General features: G+C 38.3%; 1 protein-coding gene across 5 annotated transcripts in view; it reads right to left on the bottom strand.

The window, feature by feature from the left end:
- Positions 1–20,769, bottom strand: part of PNPLA7 (patatin like domain 7, lysophospholipase) — a 216,904-nt gene that overhangs the window by 133,898 nt on the left and 62,237 nt on the right. For all 5 annotated transcript variants that reach the window (XM_072633166.1, XM_072633168.1, XM_072633169.1 and 2 more), the window contains 4 exons: positions 18,156–18,361; positions 11,461–11,592; positions 10,453–10,576; positions 4,687–4,800 (listed from right to left, as the gene is read on the bottom strand). In XM_072633166.1, coding sequence (XP_072489267.1) covers positions 4,687–4,800; positions 10,453–10,576; positions 11,461–11,592; positions 18,156–18,361 — 576 coding nt within the window. The remainder of the gene's footprint in view (positions 1–4,686; positions 4,801–10,452; positions 10,577–11,460; positions 11,593–18,155; positions 18,362–20,769) is intronic.

Below are 20,769 nucleotides of genomic sequence, written 5' to 3'. Positions count from 1 at the left end.
TGCACAGCACACGCACACGCACACACATGACACACACACACACATACACACACACACACCCATAGAATCATATAACAACTTTTTAATCTTTGTAATTTGTTTTGGTTTTTGTTTTAATCTTTACATTTGTTGATTTGTTTTCCAATTAGATAAGAATTTAAATGTATACAAGAGCAACTGTAAGGCAAATAATAGGCAGTCATTATCTGGGCTAAAACTGAACTATGGTCCCTAAACATGACAACTCAGCTGCTATGATTAAAAAAAGAATGTAAGCTGTCTCTTTATAACTGAGATTAATTTTCAGGACACAGATATTTTAGCTGTAATTTCTATAAACATAAAATGTGGATCCAAAATCTTACTTTATAAAGCAAGCATTTAAACCAACAGTCTAGTTCAGGGTGTAACCCTGAGGCTTTGAGACCATATGTGGATTGAGTCCAAGTTTTACAGAACAAATATTTTTATTAAGGGGATTTGTGTTGTGAAGTGTGGATTCAGTCAAAGGGCCACATCTGAGGACTTACAGGGCCACATGTGGCCTCACAGTCACATGTTCCTCACCACTGCTCTAGTTTCAAAAAGCTGTTACAAGCAAGTAAGATACCACTGAATTGCTGTAAACTTATAATCAAAACCAGTATCATCAAAAGATGTCTGGGTCATTTGAAAAAAAATTCTTCAAACAAACTACACCCCACATCTTGTGTAACATTTAGGGGTTGCCTAACTGACCCCCAAGATCTCTGTCAGATGAGTTGTAAATTAACTTAATGATATAAAAGATATTTAGAGATAGGCTCTTAGATTATATATTAGAGTAGGAATGGCCCTTAGCAGGATGTTGAGTTTAATTCCTTCATTTTAAAAAGGAAACTGACATAAAGAGAGGTGATATGGTTTAAGCAAGGTTGCACATGATATAAGTGTCAGAGTTAGGACTGCAACCCTGATCCTCTGGCTTCAAATCCTAATCCTTTTCCATTATATTATGCTTCCTCCAGAAGAGAAAAGAAAGAGTAATTCACCAAATGGAACTAGTATCAAATCATATCAAACATAAAAGCACTCAGGGAACCCTCAGAACAAAACACAAGGCAACACACCAATGCCTTCCAGGTGATGTGATATTGGACTGGTCCTTTCATCATTTTATCACACCTAAGGAAATGGGCATATTTGATGGAGTCAACGGAAGCCAATGTAGACTGAAGACAATGTTTGTGAACAACTGCAGCTAAGAGTCTAATCTGGGTACATCTACAAAAAAAGAAGTTTCTTCCTAGGACTCTTCACCTTAGATTCACACCTTGAACCCCAAAACAGGGATGAATAACCCTTTGACTCAATGATTTCATTATACAGCTACATCCTAAGAATGTTTTCAGAAAGGAAAAATAATGTCTATCAGTACAAAAATATTCATAGCTATGTCATTTGTAAAAAAACAAGAAAATGTCAATAAATACGTTAAACAATTGGAAGCTAGCTCAATAAATTGTAGCATCTCATTTTAATGGCATACCATTCCATGTTAAAAAATGACAAGTATAAAGAATATAAAGGGGCAGCTAGGTGGCTCAGTGGATAGAGCACTGAGCCTGGAGTTAGGAAAACCTGAATTCCAATCTGACCTCAGAAATTTAATAGCTGTATGACCCTGGGTAAGTCACTTAACCTGTTTGCCTTGATCTGCTGGAGAAGGAAATGGCAAATCACTTTGCCAAGAAAACCCCATGGACAGTACTGTCTACAAAGAATCAGATACAAGTGAACAACAATAAAAAGAATACAAGAAATACAGGAAGACACATAAAGCAATACAGGGGGGATAAAAAGAGCAGAGTACGACATACTGGCTACAATTTCAGTATTTTAAGCACCTATGATTTGTCACTATGACTACGTCTTCCATCCACTGATTTAGACAGTAACCCCTCTACATCTTAGTAGGTGGTTTCCAAGGGTTATTTTTGCTGAAATACTCATCACTATATAACCATTATAGTGATAAGTCTTTCTAGTTTTAGTTAGAATGGTCTTGAGTTGACAGACTGGTACTTGAAGCCTTTCAAGCTTTGTAGCACTTGTTAGAGCTAGGGCTCTAGGCTGCCACACGGCCTTTGAACCAAGGGTTGCCTTCATACCACAGAGAGGCACCAAGCCTAAGTGATGGGTAGCTGACTAGAAATTTTTTTTTAAAAAGAGTAACACCAAAATTTTAAAAGTGCATAGACAGAAAAGAGATTGGAAGAGGATAAAGTAAATACATTTTTATTATTAAAATTTTGCTTAAATGACTATTTTTATTTTTTCAAAATATAAATAACTTGAATTTGGGAATTTATTTAATAGATTATATATTCAGAACTGTAAAGGAGTTTATGCCACTGAAGTCCAACCTCCTCATTTAACAGATGGGGAAATTGATGTCAAGAGCAGTTAAGTGACTTGCCCCAAGATATACAAGCAGCAGAGTCAGGATTTGAATCCAAGTTCAGTGCTCCTTCCACTGCACTGTTTTGGGGCTTTATTTTTCCATTTAGTTTGGTTTATTTATATTTTATTTGAATATTTATTGAAATTGTTACTGAGATTATAATAAAAATTACTTTTAAAATACATGTGCTCAATGTTGAAAAGTCTACTGTTATCATATCAGTCTTTGAAGATACACTAACAATCTAATATAATAATATAACAATCTAGTAAGCACTCTCAATAACACTACTTTAGTATAACAAAGATAATGAAATATGTACCTATGTATGTATAAAATTACAAGAAAGAGTACAACCAGAAAACAGCCAAGGACTGATTTCTAATTTTCTATGAGTCCAATGGCTCAGACCACAGTGACATCTCCAAAGTATAAGAAAATTTACCTAGCTTTAGGAGAGGAAGTATGGTGAAAAAGTGAAGAGAAGGCTGGAGAAACCTGGGTTCAAATACTGGCTTAGGTACTTATTATCTCTATAACCCTAGGCAAGTTACTTGGCCACTCTAGGCCTCAGGTTCCTCATCTGTAAAATAAGGATTCATTCTTACCCTACTTATATCATAGGAAAATATGAATTACTATAATAATGAATCATATGATACCCAACATTTGGTAGATTTTATATTAGCATCTCACCACCAGAACTTTCACCTTTTCTCTTTCTACTGACTTTGGGACAAAAAGGCATTTGGATGAGAGTATTAGCTTAGAAAGTAGAGCTGCTGTTAAAGTGCTCAATCTCTTGGCTTTAATCTATAATCCACAAAAAAGCATACCTGCAGCCTTTGATCCCATTACTAAATGAGAACTATGGCCTTAGGGTTAGAATCTGACCATGTCCCAACTTTTATGGAGATCTAAGAAATGAGTTACATGAGCTTTCTCTGGTACCACTGCCAGATACAGATTGGAGGCCAGCTTTCTATTTCTGTTCCAACTCTGGCTCATGATCATATGAGCATAATCCCATATGCCCCACAAGATGCCTTGTTTCAACCCATCCTACCCACTTCATGATTTCTGTTCTGAAGAGGAAGTTTTTAATTTTGAGGTTACTTGCAAGTAGCAGGAAAGACAAGAAGATTTATTTGGCTCACAAGAGACATGACCCATCTGACCACTGAATCTGAGCCATGATTTTCCAAGAACTTAAGCAAAAAACTCCTCTGATGGAAGTGGAAAATCCTCAGCCCAAGAGGGAAAAAGTTTTCATCCTTTTTGGTGCCTACATTTAGTTCAACTGACATCCTCTATTCCTTGAAACTGAATTTTTCTCTCAGCTTCTCTTGGCAGTTGTACTCTGCTGATTCTCATCTCCTTCTTTCACTGGCTCTTCTTCTTTTTTCCCTAAGATGTAGTTCTTTTCCCTCAACATTTACTTTCCTAGGAATCTCTTCCCTTCACACAATTTCAACAACCCCTTACATATTTAGATCTTTGATACTGACCCTTCACCCCCTTCCTCATAGTTCCATCTTCCTGCAGGACAACTCCACTTGAATCATAACATAGCCCTGTCTTAAGTCATTCATCTTTCCTCTCCTTACTCCTCAATCAAAACTTGACCATTACTGTCAAAAGCACCTCAATCAGTCTTCCACTTTCTGATCTTAGCATTATTTGACTCTTTTTCTCTAATGGGCCTTCAAAGTCCATCATCAATAACACCCCTTACTACATCTCATTCTAGCCTTCCTTATAATTATACCCACCAATTCAGTCTGGTCATTTTACTAGACACAGTCTTGCCCTTAATTTCCTCACTTTCTTTGACTTTGCATATGCCATACCTAAATGTGAAAGGTCTTCCTACCAATCTATGACCACCACTATGTTCTTTAAAACCTCAAAACTTACTTTTTAAAAAGTATTCTAAGTTTCTAAGAAGTCTTCCCTAACTCCATTTCATTCTTATCATCCTCCACTAACATAATTTTTAAATCCCTGAATCCCTTATAGAAATATAGAGGTCAGATAACTTGAGAGCTAGAAAGATGTCTGTTTCACTTGTCAAGCCACATGCCAAGCTCCCTAAGAACAGGGACCCCATGCTCCTTAAAAGCAGCTCCTATAATACTCTGCACTCACTAGTTGCCTGACACTTAGATATGGCTAATTAACATATGTGGACCAAAGCTGAGAACTAAATGTTAAAAATGGAAAAATGATAGTTATTTCTTTACCTGTGGATATCTGCGCTTGATGGAAGTCAATGCTCCTGCTGGTAACTTGGCTAATTCTGAATCACGAACAGCATGTACTGTTGTAGCTCTGGGCTGGTAAGTTAGTGTCTCCACCTGAAAGAAAAGGACCAGGGTTGTTTCAAAATTTACTATATCTCATACCCACAAACCAAACTAGGAACATAGGCTGGAAGTAAAAACACATAGTCTCTCAAGAATAGCAGTAACTGGGTTAAATAATGCAAAAAAAAGCAGAACAGACTGATGTAGAAATCTCAAGATTATAGAAAAAATGACCAACATGCCAAAGTCTGATCCATCATCAGCTTCTTTAGCAGGCTGCAGTCTTTTAAGAAATTTGGAACCACAACTGGGTTCGAAGGTTAGAGAATAGCAAATATGAAGAGAAAATAAAGCAATTTCACTCTGCTCTAAGGATTCAGTCCTCCCTATCCTGACCAGAGTGACAAATGAGAAAATAATTCTTACGTTGAGAAGAGTACAGGCATGTGACTATGTTAACAGAAGCAGTAAAATTTGATACAGGCCAAAATGACCTCCACTAAAATCAAAGGTCTGGCTCTAGCATTCAATCTAACAATGCCACTCATCAGCAGTTAGATGATTACATTCAAAAGGAAAGAAGAAACTAACATGTCCTTTGAGGTTTTAGAGTCAGCATTCATTTCTTCTCCTCTTGAACACAAAAGCTCTCTGAAAAAATATGGGAAAAACCCCTAAACTAAAGAAAAGCATGATTAATGTTACCTGCCTTCCTAAACAAAGGACAGGGGAGAAAAGCACAGTATCTGGGTAGGTTACTGAATTAAAGGCATTTGTATTTAAAGTGGAATGATGGGAATTATGGAACTACTTTCACTGATTAGTATTAAGCAAATGAGAATCAACTTGGAAGGGGTATTAAGCAACTGAGAATCAAATTGGGTATAATCATCAAAATACATTTATAAAACATCTGCAAAAAAACTATGAATTTCCTCCCATCTTTTCCTATGAGATATATAGGATATTAAAGATCTCAGACAACATCATGAGGAGAAATAAGAAGTGGAAGAGGAGATGAAAGTGGTGAGAGCAGGTGAGTATTTTTGGAGTGCAATATGGAACATCTGTAGAGTATGCCATAGAAGAAAGAATCGCACACAAGTAGGGACAATCTTCCAAACCAAGAAATGTCCTTAGTGAGGAAATCCCCAGAGAAACACGAGCAATAGGAGCTCAGGGGGCACAACAGCTTGGGAGTATAAAGGCAATTTGAACTCTCATCATTTTCATTATTGCCAGTGTCTCACTGATATTCCCCACACTAAACCCTGCAGAGAAATAGTTTAAAAAGCTCAATAAGGGAAACTGCTGGGCAAAATGTCGTCATAAGGAGCCCAGGGGAGAATCATGCCATTCCATCGCTTAGTAACAGCACCTGACAGCTAATTTCATAAGCCTGCACCATAGGAAATGGTATCTGGAGTTAAAATCCACACAATACACCTCAAATCTAAGACAGAAAAAGCAAATGCAAAAGCAGCTGTAATTAGCCTGGACTGTAAAACCTAGACACCGGATGCTTAGCAACTGCAGAACACCTTCAGGGGAAAGGACGTCACTTTCCATTCTGTTGTGTTTTCTAACATCAAAGAACACACAATGAGAATGGTAGGGTTTTATTTAGCAAAATAATTCAGTGACAGCTTATTAAATTCAAGTTGCAAAAAATGTTTCATGTTAATTCCAGATCACCAGATCAAAGGCTATTCCAGAGGAACACAGAGAATATATAAGACCAGAGGAAAATATGATTTATTAAGGCCCCAGGATCAAATTCTCAAAAGGCAAGTTTCCTCAGCAATTTCAAAGTTGGCCTCCCTGCTAGAGGCAGCAGCCCACTATGCAGGACAAAGTCAATAGGATAGGTTGTGTGGGTATAGTCTTTCTTAAAAAAAATTATTTATGTATTTTTAACATTTTTTAAAAAATTTTAATTCTAAAATCTCTTTCCTTCCCACCCTTCCCCCACATTGAGAAAACTAGCAAAACGATATCAATTATACATGTGAAGTCATGCATTTCCATTGTCAAAAAAACCAAACCAAAACACAATAAAAAGTGAGAAACACAAAGAAAGTGAAAAAAGTTTGTTTCAATCTATACTCAGAGTTCATCGGTTTTGTCTCTGGAGGTGGATAGCATTTTTCCCATGGGTTCTTTGGAACTGTCTGGGATCATTATCTTGATCAGAGTAGTTAAGTCTTTTACAGTTGATCATCCTTAAAATTCTGCTGGTATTATGTACAATATTCTCCTGGTTCTGTTCACTTTACTTTGCCTCAGTTCAAATAAGTCTTCCCAGGTTTCTCTGAAACCATCCTGCTCATCATTTCTTATAGCACAATGGGTATTCCATCACAATCATATGTCACAACTTGTTCAGCCATCCCCCAAATAATGGGCATCTTCTCAATTTCCAATTTTTTGGTATGGATTTATTCTTATACCACAAGGATAACACATCAGAACACAGGAATATCAACTTTTTAGTGTTGTCAAATCACCTTTGGTCAATTCTCAATTATCCAGACTAATGATAGGAAGAATTCAAGTCTTCAGTTAGGAAGAGACCCCTTAGCCTCAAATATGGACATCCTTACTCTGAGGGTTGTATCATCCAGGTACAAGAGCAAGTTCTTTTCATGATAAACCAATCTTCAGATTTTTGAATTAACCGCTCTCTACAAATCATAGGAAGGCCATGGATAGTCCATGACCAAGTGGGTAGTTAACAAAGCCACCTGTCCTTTAAACTTGAATATGATGTTCTTGTCAGAAACACACAGACTGGGCACAAGACAGTAAAGTCTCCTGCTATTAAAGAGAATCTTTCTCCAAAACATTTCTCCAAGAATGTTCTGTGCTCTGATTGACCACAGAGAAAGTGAGGAGTGAAGTGCCTTGGTAGAAAAGTAGAGTGAGATTGAAGTCACAATATTTTTTGTATCCCCAGTATCTAGAATAGCTATTTAATAAAAGCTTGTTAATGTTGAGTATCTGATAGATAGCATGATTGCAACTCCTGCTTTTCTGCACTTAAACGATGCAGAGTAAACTTTGTTCTAACTTCTCATTTTGTTTTTGTACACTTTTTTACCTTTCAGGGGGTATTGTTGTTGTTTTTTTTGTATAAAACAGATTGCTGCATTTTATTCTTTCTTCTATTGTGCCACTTTTTCATTTCATTTCATGGGCTGTTTAATTGACTTATTTTTAATATTGCAATTATTAGGTTTGCATTTGCTTCCATTTATTTCTTTAGGATTGCTTTCTTAGCTCTTTCCTCTCTCCAGTGAGTACTCTGATCACCATTTGATTAGTTTATCTTAGTCTATCTTTACATGCTAATTTATTCCCATAGTCTCTCTCCCTTCCCTTTGTTTCCATATGTCTACCCTTTCTCAAGTTCTTGGATTTTACTTATGTTATTAATTTTATTTTTATTTCTGTTATTTAGTTATCTATTTGTTCTACTCTTTTGTCCCTTCAGTCAAGTGTCTGGTTCCAAATTTTGCCTCCAACTTCTTATTTTTATTATTTTTCTCTTATTACTGTCTATTGTGAGTTTCTTTTTTGCATGTAGGTTATACCCTTATTTGGTCCTTCTCGGTTCTCTCTAATATAATAGTTCACATTTACATAAGACTGTAAGGTTTGCAAAGTACTTAACATGTTACTTCATTTCATCCTCACTACAGCCTAGGGAGGTAGGTGTTATATTCACTTTACATGTGAGAAAATTTAGACTGAGAAAGGTTAAATAACTTGCTCAGGGTCAACTAGTGTGAGAAACAGGATTTGAATTCAAGTCTTCCTGATACCACACTCAGTCTTCTATCTGCTGCCTGCCTCATGAGATGAGGGCTTCTAAAGTACTCCCTCCTCTAATCAATTTCCTTTATCAGCTTCGTAATTCTTGTCTTTTCTCTGTACAATATAGCAAAAGGAATGGAAGGAAACTAGCCCTGTTCTCTCATAACTATTCTAATAAGGGGAGAGGGGGAAGATCAGTACATTAAGAATGATCAAGAAATTCAAGGTAAAACCAGAGTAAGTGAATTTTGCTTGCCCAAATCTACACAAAAAGAAAACTACAGTAGGGGTCCAGAGAGAAAATCCTAGTCCATCTCAGAAACTCCGCTCACAGAAGTCTTCCAGAGTGGGGGACAAAGGGCAAGGCAGGAAAATCTAGGGTCTGAAGCTATGTATGAGGGAGGAGACTAGCCAAGATGCCTAGAGCCTCTGACTGCATCATTCTATCTCAAACTGGAAGGGCAGCTAGGTGGTACAGTCAATAGAGCACCAGTGCAGGAGTCAGGAGGACCTTAGTTCAAATCTCACCTCAGACACTTGACACTCACTAGCTGTGTGACCTTGGGCAAGTCACTTAAGCCCAACTGACTCCTCCTGGGTCATCTCCAGTCATCCTGATGAATATCTGATCACTGGATTCAGATGGCTCTGGAGGAGAAGTGAGGCTGCTGACTTGCACAGCCCTCCCTCACTCAGAACAAAGTCAAGTGCAAGTCATGTCATTATTTCTCTGATGGCATGGTCTTCTTTGGCAATGAAGGACGAACACACATGTCAAACTGGAGCCCAGGAGCCTGGGAAACTCAAACTAGGAAGGCAAAACCTGGGTTCTCCCTAGATCTCAGGCTGCCTTGGCATAGCCCACTAGTCAGATGCTTCCTGCAGTCACTAAAAACACAGAACTAATTACCCAGACCCCAGGTAATACAGATCAGCACTTAAAGAGAATGAGAAAATCTGTACTGACACCAAGTCCCAATCCAAGAGGTAAGGCTATGAAAATGAGTAAATAAAACAAAACTAAAAACTTTGGAGATAAAGAAATATTACAGAGTCAGGGATGCTGAAGACAGAAACCCAAGAGAAAGAATAAATCCGCATCATCTCGAAGCAAAGCCTCAAAGAAAACCCACAGATGTGCCATACTAGAATTCCTGGGGAAAATGTAGAAAGAATTAAAAATGATACTCTAAAAGAAATGACAGTTTTAAAGAAAAGAATGGAAATGGAAGTGAGAGTCCTAGAAGAAAGAACTGCAAAAACAATAAAGAACTTAGATAAGGAGGTAAAAAACTTTACCTAAGTAACAGACTTCTTGAAAATTAGATTGGACCAGACAGAGATCAATCAGTGCGCAAGAAAACAAGAAATGTTAGAACAAATTAAATAACAGAAAAAATGTAAATTATCTCTTATCAAAAACATCCTTGAAAAGTGATCAAAGAGAGATAATATAAGAATCAACACATCATTTGAAAGCCATGACCATAACAGAAATATCAATTCGGGAAGAAAGTAATATTAGGCAAAAGCAGTGCCACATGGTAAAAGGTAAAAATTATACTATATCCCAAAACATGCGCCTGTTGCCTTGCACACAGTCTACTTTCCAAGGCTGTGCCATCTTACACCTGGCCCTATCTCTTACCCACCACTCAGAATGTCAGATTTCCCCAGGAACTCATTTGACCTCCTAGGTTGGGACACTATCCACAGAGGGGCAGTACGCTCTCAGAAATGGTGGCCTCCTAAGTCACAAACTCCCCCAGACAAAAATCACAAGGTCTTTGACTTCCAATGTAGGCATATCCCTCTTCATTACTGCCAACGCATCTTTCTTCCATTTCTTATAACATTGTACAGGAACAAGAGGAGCTGTCTTCTTACCACACCAATGAGATCTCCTCGTCCATATTCACCAGCAAGGTGTTTTTTTCCATCATCTTTCCTGATCACAGAGCGCAGACGGCCATTGAGTACGATATAGGTGCAATCAGATTTATCACTCTGCCTAAGGGGAGGAGCAAGATACACTGTCCATTAGCGAAATTAGAAACAGTTACAGGTAAGATCAGATTTCAGATCTGCCTCAGACCTAATGATGTTTTCTGACTGTTGCCTTTAAAATTCTCCACCAGATAGCCCCACCTACTCTCCTCCTATGACCTAACTCATACCCTCTATACAAACTGGTCTTCATAGCTCCCCTTTTACCCACTTGCTCCCCACTATCCAATGTTTCAGCTTTTACATAAGTTGGCTTAAAAACCGCATCTTAAAAAGTGTTTCAAATTAATGTGCAGACACACACCGGAATAGCAGTATCAAACTCAAATAGAAAGGGAGCTGCAAAACCATAGAAAAGGATTCCTATAACACATATTAACTTAGAAAACCACAAGTTAACCTTATCTATGTTTTACTATATTTTTATTTATTTTAGTAAATATTTCCAAGTTACATTTTAATCCAGTTTGGAGTGGCCAGTGACAACATATTTGATACCTCTGCATTAGAATTTCACTAAGAATGCAATACTGTGGACTCTAAAGAATTATAGTCACCTTAAATTTGAGAACAGGCTGCTCTATAACTGTATAACTCTATAGCTATAACTTTGAACTTGACTAATACAATTAAACAGAAGTTTAATAAAAACCAGGACCAAAGGATATCCTATTCCCTCAGCACCTACTCTCAGGATGAGAAATTTTTGACTGATTAGTCCAATTTGGAGCCCTGAAAGGTCATCAGTTATATGAATACTGCCCACAGTAATGTGATGTCATTAGAGGCCCAATGAGTATCAGGACCACAGTGGGAAAAAAAATTAGGATCAGAATTGATCTGACAATCCCAACATTCCCTCAAAGACATTTTCACTTCATGCTTCACCTGTAAATTGCACGTCCAGCTTCTACCTCCATCCAGTCCAGGGCAAAGTCTATCTGCCTCACAAATGGAGACAGTCTCTTCACAAATATGTGAGCAACAGTCAGGACAACATTTGGTTGCTTGCGCATAATCCTGTCAGAAGACACAAAAAGTTATATAACATAACAGAATCAACATTAAAGATTGTGTACTCTGGGTTCATTAACAAACTGTTGGTGGAGCTGTGAACTAGCCCAGCCATTCTGGAAAGCAATTTAGAATAGTGACAAAAAAGGTATTAAACTGTACATACTGCTTGATCTAGCAGTACTACTATTAGGTCTATATCCCAAAAAGATCAAAGAAAGAGGGAAAGGACCCACATATACAAAAATATTCACAGCCATTCTTTTCATGGTGGCAAAGAATTGGAAACCGAAGGGGTGTACATCAACTAAAGAAAGGCTGAACAAATCATGGTGTATGAATGTGATGGAATACAGTTGTGCCATGAGAACTGTGAAGTGAAAGATTGTAGAGAAACCTGGGAAGACATGAAATGATACAAAGTGAAGTGAGCAGAACCAGAAGACCAATTCCTACAGTAACAATGATATAAAGATAAACAACTTTAAAACGCTCAGAAACTCTGATCAACACAATGACCAACAACAATTTCAAAGGACTCATAATGAAACATACCGTCTAACTCCAAATAAAGAACTTGTGAACTGAGTACAGACTGAAATATATTTTCTTTTCTTTTTTTTCTCTTTTTTCTATTTCTTTTCTCTTTCTCTTTTTTTTTTGGAGGTGGCTAAAGCAGATGTGTTTTGCTTGACTATGCATATATATAATTGGTTTTATTTTTCTTGCCTTCTCAATGGGTGGGGGAAGAAAGATGGGAGAGAGAACTTGGAACTGAAATAAAATAAAATTTTTAAAAGACTACATATTCCAAATCCTTTTATTTTATAGATGAGGAATCAGAGATCCAGGAGAAACTACTTTCCTAACATCATATGATAAGTTAAGTGGAGGTTTTCTTGAGGCTTCATTCTTATCCCGTGTCCATCCAGGAAGTCTGTCTAAGGTTTATTTCAGATATGTGAAGAAAACAGATGGGGAAAGCTTGGAGTGGATGCCCCTACCACTAGTACATGCAGTCAAACTGCCACTACTGCCTGCTCAAGCCCTTGCTTTGATGTCATCTCATTCATAAGGACTCTAGGATAGCTTCTCAACATAATCTGAAGAGTGACAAAGATTGTGATCCCTGGTTCCAAAGCCCTGTAGCTCAAATAAATACCTCAGACATATATTCCCAGATATGTCCTAAGACATACCTTTTTGTAGATTCATCTTGTAGAAGACCAATTGGTCTTCCAGATTTCATTTTTCTGTAATTCATTCAAACAAGCCAAACCTCTTCTCAGCCTGTACTCTATTCCTAGGACAGTCAGACACAGAATTGTTTCAGGGCCTTAATAAAGCTAGAGAAAAGCCAAGAAAGAATAAAGTGTTCCCCTGAACAACTGCAGGTTCCTTCTTTCTTCTGTTTCCATATGATATATGATATGGACTGGGGTTGGTGCAGGGATCCATCACACCATTCTGTCCTCCTGCTGATAAGGACTGGGTTTTTTGAGTAAATTCCCTTAAACAAACCCTAATAAATCTACATATATTTACTACCAAGTTGGCATGGGCCTCTCTTTCTTTGGTATCTCACTATTGTCTCAAAGGGTCTGCATCCCTACAAGTGGCATATCAAGGCAGAACAGATCAGTCCCTTTACATTTGGCCTTACAATTAGTGTAACTGGCAGGATAGTCTGTCCGCCTACAAATCTTGTGTCCTGATACACTGCAGTGGAGTCCTAAAGACTAATTACCCTTTTGGAAAGGAAGCTAAAACCCAATAAGAGAAAGTAAGCCAAGCAGAAGATAGTGCCAAACACCTGGTCCACATTCACAACTAGGCACCTTTCTAGAGACATCACCAGCAAAAATCACCCAGCTGATTACTTTTCTTCCTGTTACTGGCTGGGATAAAACACAACATTCGTACTAGATTGCAATGCTATTCACTGTCAATTCAAAACTAAAGAACTTAAACCATGACCAACGAGTAGTGACAAATGTCAAGTCTTGGTGCCTGCAATTAGAAAGGGTATCATAATTCATCTTGCTCAGACCCAGAGTTGAGGTGAGGAGAATAATCATTTAAATCAGTGGTTCATAATCTTTTTGTGTGTCCTTTTGGCAGTCTAACAAAGTCTAAAGATAGATTCCTTCTCACAATGTTTGAAATACATAACTGAAGAAAATGCTATACATTTCAGTTGGAGATAACCAAAAATAAAAACGAAATTTTTCCATCCATCACAGACCCCTCCACCCAGAAATCTATCCCTGCATCACAGGTTAAGAACTTCTGATTTAAACAGATATTCTAATTGACCCCACAGGGCTATCCACGTACCTCACAAGGAATAAATGTGATCAAGAGATAAATTTAATATGTCCTTAGAAAAAAACAGAGGAAAGAGCCTACTCTGGCCTACCACACCCACCAAATTACTGAAATAATAACAGATCTATTCACACCTATGCAGAAGATCTAAAGTTCTAAGCTCCTTACCAATCAGTGGAATACAGATAAATTCTCCCAACTAAGACTGAAGATTCATCTTGTAAAAGGTATTTTGAGGCATACATGTCACAGAACATCACAGACAATCTAGCCCAATCCCTTTATTTTACACATGAGGAAACAAATACAGAGAGGAGAAAGTGACTTGCCCAAAGACACACAGAAAGTCAATAAAGAAACTAGGCCAATAAATCAGCCAGGAAAAGAGTATTTTTTCCTCCTGCAATATGTAGAAGATTTTAGGCTGATGAAAAGAATTAGAAATCAAAATTACTATTTCTTCCACAACCCTTATGTGAAAATCAATCTAGGACTACTGGTTGTGTCTGGGGACATACACACACGTATATGTGTAGATATATATGTATGTATATGTGTAGATATATATGTACATATGTGTGTATGTCTATACACACATATACACACGTACATGTATACATATGCAAATATGCATATATACATTTGTGTATGCAATATATATTAGAATGGACAAGGGATACCTTTATTCAAGGACACACAATTCAGAGCCTTAAGTGTCCTTCTGAAGGTGCCTGACAACAATGACTGTGGGAAAGTCAGGAATATATATTTACAGATAGTTTTCTTATTTTTTTAAACTATTTATAAAGCTGTAATTATCTGTAACTCAACTTACTGTGAAAAAATTATTGCTTCTGACACTGGATTTGTCTTTCTGATAAACAGCAAGATTTTTAAGTAGACAATTCCCTAGAACAAACTGGGTATGTATTTCTTTTCCTCTCCTTGGTCCTGATGTCTAGCCTCCTGAAGGCTCCCCATTAAGGACTCACAGAACTTCATGCTTTCTGCCCAAGAAAGACTTATCCCTAAAATGCCTCCACTGAAAAGAGACGAGAGCTCAACATTGGCCATGCTCCCTGGAATCACCACTCTGAAGAGAAGAGAGACGTGGGCATCATAAAGCAAAAGTGTTATATATTTCCTGAACCACTCTGTTTCCCCAGCTCTCCAATTTTCTCAAGTGTCCAACTTACATAAGCACTTCAGCCCCACCTACAGAGTGTGATGCTCAGAGAGTTTCAAGATCACGACCTTTTCCAGAAAATAAACCAGAACAGACATAGTTTGTAAATACCCTAGCTTTGTGACAGATGCTCCAACTATACTATGAATATTTTTGTTACCCATAATCATAGTCTAGTCACATGGCTAGAAAATAATGCTTGTTGCTATAATGAGCTTTGCTACAATTCTACAGAAATAAAGAAAAAGGTCTCATAAATAGGACATTCTTACCATCTCCTTCAGGTTGGTGTCACCTTTTAAAATTCAAATTTAGTGGATGGTAAAGTTCAAATCTTATCCTACTCCTACCTCACTCTCAAAAGCACTCTTGGGCTAATGAAAGAACTCAGAGAACCATGATTACATGGGAAGAAGATGACAACTGGGCCACTGCAAACCCACTACCTTCCCATTAAGGAAATCTGAACTCTGAATACTGACCAAGCTATATCCTCCATTAGTAGTAAATTGTCCAAGTTTACGCTGCTCTTCTGGCTGCTGTGTTCTCCTATTATTTCAGTCTCCATTTCTTCTTTAGCACCCCCAAAGTCCCCTGACTAGAACAAGCTTAGATTAAAAGTGGCAATCTAAGAAACAGACGGAAGAGATTATAAAGGTATGGCCAAAAGGCAATCCTTGATAGAAGTTACCTGAAATTGGTCATATGTTTGTATTAGAGAATAGGCATCCTTAAACCAAGAAACGCCCCAAACTCTAATGGTATTCTGGGAGCCCTTTCCATATATCTCTTACCTCCAGGGAAACTATGGGTTTTCTAGGGCCCATGGTGCTCCATAGTGATCCAAACTGGCACTGAATGAAGGGATTTAGGAATGTGATAAAGTTCTCAGAGCCTTGCATGGTTCTAGATGGCCTGGAGAGGTCTTACTTTCTTAAAGAGCACTTCCTCTACTTCAAATTAAAACACTGAAAGATATCCTGAAACTGACCTTTCAATCAAAGAATTTTCCTGACACTGAGAGTTAACTCATATTAAAAAACAACTCCTGGGGTGGCAGCAAGCTTGGATGAGTCCTTGGAGTGAGACCTTGAGGGTCCCCAGAATTGCCCTGGCAACTTTAGTGATCAAAGACATACTGGTGCCAAGAAATATCAAGAGGAGCCAGGCCTGTGACGCAGGAGACTAATCTGTGATTATGACATGCCTAGGCCCTGAACCAACATGGCACCGTGGGCCATGAGACAATCAGAGTAGACCCCCAAAAAGCTACTGTCCTGGGCAAAGTGAAAAGGTGAAAAAAGTTTCAGGTCTCTGTGCCAATGCCTAGTAGGGAGAAAGTGACTAAGCTTATCTTCCCACAGAGACAATACACCCAAGCTGCCTTCTCTCCTGACATTGCATCTACTAAAGGGATCCTTTAGCACCCCTGGCTCAGACTAAGCTGCAAATCACAGTTTCAGAACCACAGTCGAGGTCTTGTGTTTGCGCCACCTACAGTACAATCCCTGCAACCATGAACATTTCTCAACACCAATGTCTGGTCTCCATTAACAGATTACTTCTTCTTTTTTAAAAGAATAAAACCAAATAACAAAACTAATCATTTCAAACTCCTAAGTACCCAGACTCATCTTTTTACTCAAAGGTTTCCAATAGCTCTGAATAGCTCTCCCAGAATGTAGGTTTCTCTTTTTTCTAAATGGGGGCCCCCAGTACATGGATAATTCAGTCTGGTAGTATATATCTCAGAGCTTCCCTATCCCTATTTGGAGTCATAAAGATGAAAATAGAGACTAAGAAAATCCCAACAATCCCCCTGAAGTGTGACTGAGCTCAATTCACTCCCCCAAATCTAGCAGTAGCATCTGTCGCTCTGTCCAACAATAAACCATGGTAATGCAGGGAAGGGGTGTGTTAACACAAGTAGGAGAATGCAATCCCAAACACTGTAGAAAGAAGACTACATAACATTTTCATCCTGACTTAGATGATAAAATAGAAAGAATTAAACCTGTGGATGACACTCAGTTGGACAAGGCTAGCACCTTGTAGCGAACTAGATTAAAATTTAAAATAATTTTGACATGCTAGTGAAGGAGATAGAAAACAGACTATAATTCAAGGACAAGTGTAAAACAACTCACTTAAGAAAGAAAATTAAGCTGTATGATTATAAAGGGAAAAAATGGGCTGGTTTTGAGAAAACACAGCAGAAAGAAACAAAGGGGGCAAAGTAGACCAGACCCAAACAAAGGTCAGAAATGTGGAGCTATTGCTCAAAAAGCAAAGGATGATCCAGTGAAAGGGAAGAGTACTGCACAAAGGATCAAAGAAGTAATCCTCCCTGAACCCTGGTATATCTTAATGACCAATCATTCCTTCTGGTGTTCCTTTGCTAGCAGGAAAATCATTCAAAATCTGTTGGAAATTATTTTGGTTGCTCAAGACTGTGACAAATGCCAGAAATTCATCTCAACTAAGAGAAAAAAACAAGAAGCAGCCCTGGTATAGTTGACTAAGTTGGTACAAATAGTGCTTAGTTAAAATTAGAGGATTCAAATTCCAGATCTGCTATTTACTATTTATGTGACCTGAGGCAAATAAATATGATAATCTCTTTGTGCTTGTCTCCTCAACTCCCTCACTTGAGAGAGGTGGACCGGATGATCCTTAAGGTCTCTGTCAGCTCTAAATCATATAATCCTAGGGTGACAAAATCAGTATCAGTATTACTGGTATAAAAGAATTTATTAAGGTAAAAAACCAAAATCTTACATTTACCAAAGGGCCCTTTTATCTAAGAAGCAATCTCCAAGTGTACACTATCAGCCCCTTGTGTCCAAACACAACACCTATTAGCTCTTGTGGCAGCACTGTCACTGGGCCCAAACATCATCAGTCTATATAGCTCCAAGAAAATAATGGGGGTTTTTTTTGACATTCTGAACACTTTCAGCTCCAGAGTGTGAAGATTTAAGATTATCTGCTCATTTACTTATGGAATATTAACTGCCCCTAAAACAAAAATAGGGCATATGTATAAGGGACTCACTCATAGAAATTAGACTTGGAGATGGAGAGGAAGCAACATTCTTTGTTGGCCTTGATGGTAAAGATAAGTGGCTCCCCTGTAAGTACAGACAGCTGGCCTATCATCTCCCCAGGATGGGTGACAAATAGGCACATATTTTCTTCACTGTCAATCTTCTGCTGATATACATGCAGCATCCCAGAGATCACAAACTGGATGTTGACATCCTAGCCAAGACAAAATCAGACATTAGCTTAGTAATGGCTTCTGAAAGTACAGATGAAACATTTACTATGCAAAAGTAAAGGGTGATTATAAAACAAGGGGATGGCAGGCACCAGGAGAAGAGAAAAATCAGAGATTTTGTAGAGTGAAATAATCTAGTCTAGGAAGACAGAGCTCAGGACTGCTACTGAAGCCTAGTTAACAGCAGTAAAAGCTGCCTTGTACAGAAACAGTTGCTTTCTCTTTCCACTTGTAATCAAAATAGAAGCATTTGTTGCCTCTGAAAATCCAACCAAGAGGACATGCCCAGGGTCATGTTTTCTATATGCTTCTCCTGAGCTGTGGGCAAAACTTTCATCTTCTTCAGAAAACCAGAGCTCCTGCGTGTTCAATGTGCTGCAGTTTGTCACTGTCCTTTCCAAATTGTAACACTTAGAACAGGACAGAACACTACAAACGTGGGATGATCGGTACAGAATATCACAGGATAAAACCTTCCTTGCTTTGGACGTGATGCCTTTCTTCAGACAGCCTAGAATTTTTTTGGCTGACATACCACACCGACTCATTTTGAGCTTGGGTCTTTTTCTTCAAAGTTGTTCTGTAATCATGCCTTCCCCATTCTGCACAGACACAGTTTTTTGGACCTAAGCGTAGAACTTTACATTTATTCTTTTTAATTTCATCTAATTAGATATGACTCATTGTTCTAATCCATTTTTTTTCTAAACCTTGTGTTATTTTTTTTAACCTGAGGTTTTTTTTTTTGGATTCTTTTTCACTCAACATGTTAGCTCTCCCTCCCAGTTTTATGTTATCTGCAAACTTGAAAAGCATGCCATCTCTGTCTTAAGTTAGTGCGAAAAATGTTAAACATCATGGGGTAAATTTAGATGCCTGAGGCATTCCCCTGGAGATTTCCCTTCAAACTGCCACAAATACTATTTGAATCCAGTCACTTAACCAGTTTTGAATCTATCTAATTATACGATCATTTTGCCTATGACCTCTTAATTTTGTCCATGAGGATTTCAAATCTTGCTGAAATCTAGATATACTATGCCTCCAGCATTCCCCAATCTACCTATTTGGTAATCCTGTCAAACAAGACTAGTAATCCTCTACCCACTGTGGATAACATAAAAATCAAAAACCGTATAAATAATCCTGAAGGTGTCTTACAGAACCAACAATGGATAGAGTTAAATTTTGTGGCTCCTTTACACATAATGTCTGACATTCCTGCCATACTGGCTTTTAAAAAACCCTCTTCCTCACTCTGTTATAGTGTTCTGACTCTTAAAGGCTATTTTCAGAATATATATGAGAAGAGACGCCAAGCACAAGTATCTCCAGTTTGTTTTCCTTCTTCCATCCTTTATCTTCCTCTATCTTCCCATCCTTCTCAAAAGCTAATCCTATCCCCCTAGGCTCCATACTACACTTTTTCCATCCTCCCTCTTCTTCCCTCCTTTCCTATTTTCATTAGGAGTTTTCTCAGGAGTCTCCTTAACTTCTGTCTGAAGTCTGCCCACCTAGACAAAAGCAGCAACAATAGCACTCACTTGCCATCACCCATACAAGACTTCCTCCTTTTCATCTTCTTGCATTTGCACATTTGTTACCTGGGACATCCTTCTCCACATCTTCCACCCCATCCAATTCATGTCTATCACATCTGAAATCCATCCCTAGTGGATGCAGATCAAACCATCTCACTCCTCTACTTGATAAACTCCAGGATCAAATAAGAAAGCCTCTGTCTGGCAATCAGGGCCCTTCACAACCTAATACACCGCCACCCTCACCCTGGCTTTTGATTTTCTTAACCCTTCCTCCCCAATTCCTCCATGTTCTTCCATTGCGTGACGCTGGCTTCCCAGCGGCTGTCTCACAAACACTCCGCCTCTTGGCTCCAGGGATTTTCTCAGGCTGTCTCCCTTGTCTGGAATACTCTCCCTCCCTTATCTCCACATACTAGCTTCAAATCCCAGCTAAAATCCTAATTTCCATAGGAAGCCTTTCCAGATGCCCCTTATTTCGAGGGCTAATTATTTCCTACTTTTCTTACATATAGCTTTCTTATTTATATTTGTTTGCTTGTTGTCTCCCTCGTTAGACTGTATGCTCCTTGAGGGGAGGGACTGTCTTTTGCTTCTTATTGTACCACAGTGCCTGGCACAAAGTAGGTGCTTAATAAATGCCTGCTGACTGACAACTGGCTATCCTAATTCATTTCACTCTACTCTGTTTTAATTTTGAATCCCCTCTACACCACTGATTGATAGTCAGATGCTGTCTTATGTTTACTGATATTCCTCTCTATGTTCTTACATTAGCACGTGTGTATGTTCTGTGTCCCTGAGTGGATTTTAAGCCATCTAAGGATACTGAACTTATGTCTCATGTG

This window comes from Notamacropus eugenii, chromosome 1, assembly GCF_028372415.1.
Source record: "Notamacropus eugenii isolate mMacEug1 chromosome 1, mMacEug1.pri_v2, whole genome shotgun sequence".
In the NCBI taxonomy this organism is placed as follows: domain Eukaryota; kingdom Metazoa; phylum Chordata; class Mammalia; order Diprotodontia; family Macropodidae; genus Notamacropus; species Notamacropus eugenii.
Note: the sequence above shows the minus strand (reverse complement) of the source record. Positions and strands in the feature narration are given on the sequence as shown.